Raw genomic sequence first — 8,644 nt, 5'->3', positions numbered from 1 at the left:
GAGGGATATTCCAGTCGGAGGCCAAGCACCTGGGTGGGTGTGGATGAGCGAGACCCAGAGGTGGAAAGGGGATGGAGCCAGGATGGAGATGGAGCCAAGGAGGGAGGGGACAGGAAGAAGTACCCAGCCTTGGGAAGGAGAAGAGGCTGAAATGATAAATAGGTTGCACGTTCACAGCTCTGTCTGGGCTCTAAAGGAGTGGGTGGGTCACCTCAGCAAGATCTCCCGCTCCCCGTGACACAGGGCCACGACGAGCTGCTGGTCCTCACCTGGCAGAGCAGCCAGGCTCTCTCTGCACTCCTTCACACACCTCTGGAAGTCGGGCAGGTCCAAGGCTTCGCTCACAAACGCCTCGTGGTCGCAGACAGTCACAGTGTCTCTGAAAGAACAGGCCACGAGGCAGGACAGGGACAGAAAAGACAGAACTTTTCAGAGCAAAGTCCCAAATTACTGCTCCAAAACAGCCTTATAACACAGGGTCAACCGCTCCTTAGGCCGCATTTTGAGGGGTGGGAGAAGATACAGCCACGAGCGTGGTGTGCAACAAAATGGCCCGGTTGGGCTGAGCCACACCACAGAAATAATCATTCCACCAAACCGGAGAAGCTCCTAGAGTAGCACCAAGCTCCACAGGCAGCTGCAGACACCAGAGGGCACTGCCAGGCAGCACGGGCACTCCTGGATGAGGAACAGCCACCCAAAAGGGCTCCAGGCACCACTCAGAAGCATAAGGGACCTGTGTCCTGTTCCTGTGTTGGAGCTTGGGCAGTACTACAGCCCTTCAGGCACTAGAAGCAGAGAAACTCTTCTTGACATCTGAGTCCTCCCGTTCTGCCCAACAGTCGGAAATTTGAGCTGTGGCAGCTGGCATCCTCTTGTACCACGTGGCTGGTCCCCTGCCCTTCAGATCTTTGCTGAGCAGCTTCACCTGCTTGCTCCAAAGAGCAAGCACCAGTGAGAAGCCTGCAACTGCTGAAAACCTGTTAAAACCTGGGGTTTTCAGCTCTGATCCATTTGAAGACCCAGAAAGCCTGATGAAGACTTTCAACAGGCTCCCCAAAAAGCCTCTTCAGGCCACCACCTGCTCTGCCACAGCCATGGCTGGATACACAGCACGTGAGATCACAGCAAGGACAGAGCAGCCCACAAGGCCACAAGAGCAAGGGGCTGAAACAACACTCAAACCAGTGGCCAGCTGATGTTCTCAGTGGTCCACTCATCCATGTTCTACACCTTGTCTGAGATTTCTGACACAGCTTGGCAGCTACCTCAGCATGGCCACCAGTAAAAATCTGCAGAGGGCTGTCAACCGACCTCCCTCAGCACTGAAAAGCTGCTTCAAGCCAACACCCAAAAACTGGCAAGTCAAAGATTCCCACCAACCGCTGCCACTCCTGCTGGGGTCTGAAGTGGTACTTCAGGAGACACTCTCCTCGCACCACGGGCACACGACACACGGCCTCTTCTTCCTGCAGAGAGAAGGGACATCAAACACGTTCTGCACCGAGGAGCACGAGGGACGCAGGCAAGCAGGGCCTGGCCTACCTTGCTCTGGTAGGTGGTAAGCAGAGGGAAGATCTCTGGGTGGATGAGGTTTAGCTGAGTCTGGATTTTGTAGCTGCGTGGGTTGTGTACTGCAGAGGAGTTTTCATTGAGCACCAGGTGCTGAGTTCCAGGTCCAAATCTGTAAGAGGACAATAAAACGCACAAAAGCTTCAGCCCCAGGTTAGAGTTGGGCACGTGCACGTGCTGAGCCAGCAGCTAAAATCCCATCTGAGGCAACAGAGTCCTCTGCCAGCTATCAGCTACATCTGTTCTGAACCACAAGAACACGCTGCTCCCCAACAGCAGTGGGCAACCAAGTCATCAGAGGACCACAAACCTTTCCATCCACTGCTGGTAGCGGCTGTCTCGAAGCACTGCCTCTGGAGTCATGTGAATAACCAAGGCCACCTGGTTCTCAGGAAGTCCCTCCTGGTACCTTGGGCACAAAAAGAATACCTGCACTTCAGTCCCCCTCTCCTCTCCCAGCTTGGTGCTTCATGCCTGCCATGAAGCGGGCAGACACAGCCCAGCAGCTCAGGGCTCCATGTCCTGGTAGACACAAGGCTCCACAAGGCCCAGGCCCAAAGTTTGCTGACACCTCCTCTCTCCCCGCCCAGGGGCAGCTCTTCTCCTCCAAGAGCAGCAACCTCTGCAGAACCCTTCAGAAGCTTAACATGCTTCTCCACGAGCTCTACAGAGATGTTAAACACAGCCCAGGCTTCCACAGCACAGTGAAGCCATTGTCTCTACAGTGCTCCCCAGCCAGACACCAGCAGACATTTCCTTCTCTGGTGGCCCTGAGGGAAGAGAGGCCCGTGACAGCTCCAGAACCCACATGTCCTGCCGAGGCCAGCCTTTCCAAGAGGCTCAAAAGGCACCACCCACCCTTTCATGTATCTCTAGCTCCTTAACAGTGCCAAACAGCTTGGACACCAGCCCCAGGAACCAACACATCTAGAAGAAAACAAGAACTTCTCTTTGGCAAAGCTCAGCACACACGTCTCCCCTGAACACTCCAGTCCACCCAGCCCTGCTACCTTTGGAAGGTCTCGTTCTCACAGACGGCATCCACATAGCCCTCATGAGGACACTCCAGCACCAGGAACACCGGCCCGGGGTCGGGAGGGGTGCACAGGTCTTCGGGAAGGAGCTGCAGGCAGGTACAGAAGATCACAGCAGAGCCAAACCCTGCAGGAGTCCTCCCAAGCCCTCGGGCAGCTCAGCCCCCAGCACACCCGGACAGTGCAGCTCTCCTCACGCATTTTGCTGTCTAGCAACAACCCCCAGCCCTGCTCATTTTGCTGCTAACAACCCCTGATCTCAGAGCAAACCACGACCGAAGGAAGGAAGAGAATTTTTAGCAGCTTCTAGATTCCCACAGCAGATTCAGATGGGAACAAAAGCAAAAAGGCTTTGTGAAATTCTTCTGACACTGTGTCAGCCCTGTCTCCTGGGTTAGGATCTTCACCCACAGGTCACCCAGGAGATGGCCAGAGGTGGCTCTGCCTCTGCCTCACACCAGTGTTTTGAGACACTAAGGCCCTGCATGCAGGAACTGATGAATGTCTCTCGGTCTAAGAGGTGCAAACAGGGCAAAGAGGGAGCGATAGCTACACAGGCATTCAAACCCCAGACTTAAAGTATGCAGGGACTCACTCCTAGATGCCTATCAGCTTTGGGAAGGGGGGGTGAAGAAGCTCTGCTGAACAGCAGATATACAGACACACACAAATTAATTCACTTCAGACCTAATCACACCCTGCAACAGGCCCAGACCCACCCCACAGGAGCCACAGTCAGCAACAACTTGGGGCTGGAACAGGGACCAGTCATGAACCAAAAGTAGTGACTCAAAGCTCAAAATGAGCAAAACCCATGCTGCAGGATGAGAGGGGACAGGCAGCAACCATCATCCACTTGTGCCTCAAGAGTGGCTGTAAAAAGCCAAGCAACCAACCATGTCCCAGTAACTACTGGTAGGCAAAACATTCTACACAGAAAGACTGTCACCCTGGGAGCCCCGTCAGGAAGGGAGGCTGGCAAAGCCATGGCTGAAAGCACAGGTCCATCTCACCTCTCTGCCTTCAAAAGTGACGCTCTCCCCATTTTTGAGAGCTGTAATTATGGGAAGAATGGCCGGAGTTCCCCTGAAAACAAGGCCATAGAAATATTTAGCTTGCCAACATCAGTGTGGCCGGCGTCACCCGTCCCTGGGCTGGGATCTTGCACTCACACTGGCAGACCCATCTCCTGTGCTTTAGCTGCCAGGAATTTTCCCTTCTTTGGGTGGATCTGAAAGGAGTTAAATAAAAAAGAGTGAGCAGCCAAATAAAGAGGGCCAGGAAACAAGACCCACCTACTTCCAGTTTAAGTGCAGTAATTAAGTTTAACTCCCCACAAGCCAAGGGAATTTTTTATTTTCTTTTCAGTTCCCCAGCCACTAGTCTCATCTACTTCCAAAAACCTTTTACTAGACTTCATGGTTTCCAAGATTATGCTGCTGCCTCTTGCTCCCTTCTTCAGCCAAGTACACAGGAGACTTCCCTGCTGCAAGCATGAAGCAAGAATGGAACCTGTATCCTCTTATATAAAACGCAGTTTGAAAAAAAAAAAAAAATCTAGTTTTTCTTCAGGCTACAGTTACTCTGACCCCTGAAAATCAGAATCACAAAATCACTTGAAAGCACTGTTTGAAAACATGATCTCCAGTTAAATCTATTTAGTGAGATGAAAGGTCCCAATGACAGGAGGAAGCATTTCTTTACTGCGAGGTTGTTCAAACGCTGCACCAGGCTTCCAGGAGAGGTGGGCAGTGCCCGTGGCCTGTCAGCAATGAGGAGACATTTGGACAATGTCCTTAGTGACATGCTTTAACTTCTGGGCAGCCCTGAAGAGCTCAGGCAGTTGGACAAGATGGTTGGTGTAGGGCCCTTCCCACTGAAATACTCTGTTCTTGTCTAAAGTCTGTTCTATGTCCCATTAGAGATCTCTGTATCCAAGCTCACCTTACAAAGGAAAGCCATCACCATGTCGGGGTGCCTGTCTGCATGCTTCTGTTCATCACCTGAGAAGAAAGCAGAACTACTCAGTCATCACTAACAATCGTTTTTCTTTAAGTCAAATATGTCACCGTTTCCTAAAACACCAACAGGAACAGTGTCATGCAGCCAACTTTGAGGCCAGCAGCAAAAAATTACAACCACCTAAGGCCAGAGGGCCCATGAGAAGTAAGAAACCAAAATAAAACCCAAGACTGAAAACTAATCAACTCCAACATCTGCTTGGAATTCCATTACACAGGGGCAAATTATAACAGGGACTAATCACGTACAAAGTAGGAAACACGTCCAGTGTCTAGGCCTTAATCGTTCTGCATCAACTTCCAAAGTTCTAGAACTCATTCTACTGCACAAAGCTTCTCTACAGACCTCACTTCATAGAGCAAAAGGCTCAGAGGACAAACACATGTCCTTAACTTGGTGTTACTTTGTTAGTTAAAAAGGTCGTTCTGTTTTATTCACCTGTTTTCTCTGGGCTCTCTTTTCCCTTGCCCTCCTCCAAGCTTTGCTGTGCAGCTCCTGGGGATCCAGGCCCTGTATCCCCTTTAGGGCTCCTGACACCTTGGGTTGATGTTCCAGGACTCTGAGGCGATCTACTTCCAGCAGCTTGTGGTTTTCCTGTCCCAAATCCAATAAAACAAGACATAGATCACTCAATCAAAAGGGGCAGGTCAGAAAAGCACGATCAGCTTTCCCTCTTCATGGCAGTCACGTTTAAGCCGCACCAGAACACTGAGCTCTTCCCTCCAGTCTGATTTGTGCTCACGTACTCTAGTCACTTATTTCAGGAGCCATCCAACATCCAAGCCCTTCAGATTCTCTCCAAATAGCTAAGCTCTGTCCAGTCCGTGCCTGTGCCCCAATTAAGAAAAGTCAGCTGGATAAGAGGCCTAATCCAGCGACTCTTCACATGTCGTTCTGCACCCACAGCCAGAGGCAGAACCAAGCCCTGACTCAGCAGGTCTTGTCCCTCTGATCTTTCTCCCAAGAAATACATACAGATGAATAAACCTGCCCTTCCTCATCCACACAAACAGAAGCTGCTCCTTTCACCACCTCAGGTGTGGTCACTGCCCAGCTGCCTCTCCTGTCTGAGGGCAGACTCACCTGTAAGAGGCACCTGGCAGACCGTCATCGTCTCGTCCTTGTACTCGGGCTCCGTGTGCAGCTGCACAGCTGGGGAGAGACCAGAGGCTAGCATTAACCACATCACCAGAGCAGATCCATACCCCACTGAACGTCCCTTTTCCCTTTCTCTGCCCAACTGCAAAGGTCAACAAATAATTAAAAAGCCCATCATCCAAAAATATTGCCTGCTCCCAAGTCACCAGTGATAGGACAAGAGGAAATGGGCTCAAGTTGTGCCACGGGAGGTCTCAACTGGATATTAGGCAGAATTTCTTTCCTGAGAGAGTGGTGAGGCATCGGCCCAGGCTGCCCAGGGAGACGGTGGAATCACCATCCCTGGAGGGGTTCAAAAAACATGTGGGTGTGGCACCTGGGCATGGTGTAGTGGTCATGGGTGTGTTGGGTTGATGGTTGGACTTGATGATCTTAGAAGTCTTTTCCAAACTGAATGATTCTACACAACAGAGCTGGAAACAATGCTTTTATTCCAGGCAGTTCTTGTGATGGATTCAAACACTGCATCAGATCAAAGCAACGGCTCAAAACTTGCTTAGAGTGGATCTAAAGCAGCAGCATTTATTCTGAAGCTGCTGCAGTTCAACGCAACCTTGGCTATGGCTGGAACAAAGAGAAGTCAGGAGCTCACCTTGGCTGCACAGCACTGACCTACGTACCTAAATCCATCCTCTTCAGGGGGCCAGGAAAGAGTCGAATCGCTTTCAAGTAGTTTTGCTGGAAAAGAGACAGAGTTTTAGGAGACTGTGTCAACATGCTGCCGTTACAAGCACCACATCCAGGAGTCACAGCAGGCCTAGGGAGGTTCTCCTCCCCCTCTGGTGAGACCACACCTGGAATACTCTGTCCAGTTTTGGGTTCCCATATTCAAGGAAGACAGGGATCTACTGGAAAGGGTCCAGCGGAGAGCTATACGGATGATTAAGGGACTTGAACATCTCTCCTATGAAGAAAGACTGAGAGAACTGGGACTGTTTAGCTTTGAGAAGAGACGGCAGAGAAGGGATCTTATTAATGTCTATAAATGTCTGAGGAGTGAGTGTCAAGAGAAGTGGACGGGCTCTTTTTGCTGGTGCCCAGTAAAAGGACAAGGAATAACAGGTATAAGCTAGAACACAGGAAGCTCCACCTCAATATGAGGAGAAACTTCTTTCCTGTGAGGGTGACAGAGGACTGGAACAGGCTGCCCAGAGAGGTTGTGGAGTCTCCTTCTCTGGAGACTTTCAAAACCCACCTGGATGCATTCCTGTACGGGCTGCCCTAGGTGATCCTGCTTTGGCAGGGGAGCTGGACTAGATGATCTCTAGAGGCCCCTTCCAACCCCTAAGATGCTATGATTCTATGACTGAAGTCAAAGGTTCAATGTCCAGTCAGGCAAGAACTGGCAGGACCCAGGCAGACAGCTCTGGGCAGGTGTCCCACCTCTGGTGGGCTTTTGCTCCTTTAGAAAGAGAAGGGAGAAGAAAGAACCACTCTCCCCATCCTTTCCATCCACAAATTAGACAGCAGATTGTGCAAGGAAATAAAGCCATGCTGAGGACTGGAAACGTTCAGCCAGGCAGGGTGCCAGGCCAGCCAGGATCGTGTCAAGCACCAGAGCACCAACCAAGTTTCTATCAAAAGAAAACAGGGAGGGAGGAAGCAAGAGAACAAAGGACACCCTTTTGCCAAAACACAAGTTACCAGAAAATTGGCTGACAAGACATTTCTAAGGAGCTGAAGTCTGACACTCTCCTGTGTGCAATTGAAGAGATCTGGGTTTTAAAGCCAGTCCTCTGGCAGAACCTCTGGCTGGCACTGCCTCAGACCAGCATTTCACTCCCACACAAGTCACACTCCCAGCTCAGCTTCAACATCTGAAGGTTTCACTCTCCCTTCTGCAAGCTCACCCCACTTACCAGCTTTGGTGGCCCCAGGAAGACACATCTTTGAAGTCCTACGGCCTTTAATGTGAGAATCATACCTAAGAGAGAGCAGAGAAACAGTTTTAGCACAGCCCACCAACTGCAGGCAGGTCACACAAGAAAGGTCTCTCTCAACCCCCATGAGTGCTGGGGCTGCTCTGAGGAGGCCGGAACTGAATGTGTAAGACCACCAGCAACCTGGCCTCAATCAAAAATAGTGTGTCTAGCAGGGGCAGGGAAGTGATTGTGCCCCTGGACTCGGCACTAGGGAGGCCACAGCTTGAATGCTGGAGTCAGTTTTGGGCACCACAGGTTAAAGACCTTGAAGGGCTGGAGCAGGTCCAGAGAAGGGCAACGAAACTGGTGAGGGCTCTGGGGAACATGGCTTGTGAGAACAGCTGAGTGACCTGGGGTCTGAAGAAGAAGAGGCTGAGGGGAGATCTTGCTCTCTATAACTCCCTGAAAAGAGGCTGGAGTGAGGTGGGGGTTGGTCTCCTCTTGTCCTGTCACTGGTGACTTGGGAGAGGAAATGGGCTGAAGTTGTGCCTGGGGAAGTTTTGACTGGATATTGGGAAAAATTTCTTTCCTGGCAGAGTGGTCAGGCATTGGCCCAGGCTGCCCAGGGAGGTGGTGGGGTCACCATCCCTGGAGGGGTTCAAAAAATGTGTGGGTGTGGTACCTGAGACGTGGTTTAGTGGCTTGATGACCTTGGAGGTCTTTTCCAACCTGAATGATTCTATGGAATTCCTTTTTGCCTCAGATTTGTGGCAGTTTCAACAAGTCATTTACCTCCACAGATAAAGAAAACATCCACAGATCTCAACAGTCACAACTCAGAGCCAGGCTGTTAATCTCCTCCCTTCCAGGAGATTTCCAGCATTTTAACAGACAAGATCTAAAGCAATCTGTTCTAACCTGCTGCTGCTCTGAGGACAGGGGTGGGCCAGAAAACACTGCAGGTCCCTTTGAAGTCAATTAGCCTGACTCATGGAC

At 51.0% G+C, this 8,644-nt stretch overlaps 1 protein-coding gene across 1 annotated transcript; it reads right to left on the bottom strand.

Moving 5' to 3' along the window:
- Positions 1 to 269: 269 nt before the first annotated feature.
- LOC103777986 (zinc phosphodiesterase ELAC protein 2-like) lies at positions 270 to 7,708 on the bottom strand (the record flags this gene model as incomplete). The annotated part of the gene is made up of 12 exons (XM_008945552.1): positions 7,646 to 7,708; positions 6,407 to 6,464; positions 5,712 to 5,780; positions 5,067 to 5,222; positions 4,551 to 4,609; positions 3,779 to 3,837; positions 3,620 to 3,692; positions 2,583 to 2,695; positions 1,883 to 1,981; positions 1,546 to 1,684; positions 1,384 to 1,469; positions 270 to 379 (listed from the first exon to the last, which is right to left on the bottom strand). Coding segments are annotated over exons 1-12 (1,084 nt in total), but the record flags the coding sequence as incomplete, so codon positions are not given.
- Positions 7,709 to 8,644: the final 936 nt, after the last annotated feature.

This window comes from Merops nubicus, unplaced genomic scaffold (genome assembly GCF_000691845.1).
Source record: "Merops nubicus isolate BGI_N331 unplaced genomic scaffold, ASM69184v1 scaffold9128, whole genome shotgun sequence".
Lineage (NCBI taxonomy): Eukaryota > Metazoa > Chordata > Aves > Coraciiformes > Meropidae > Merops > Merops nubicus.
The sequence above is the reverse complement of the archived record's forward strand: the minus strand, read 5'-3'. Positions and strand labels throughout refer to the sequence as shown.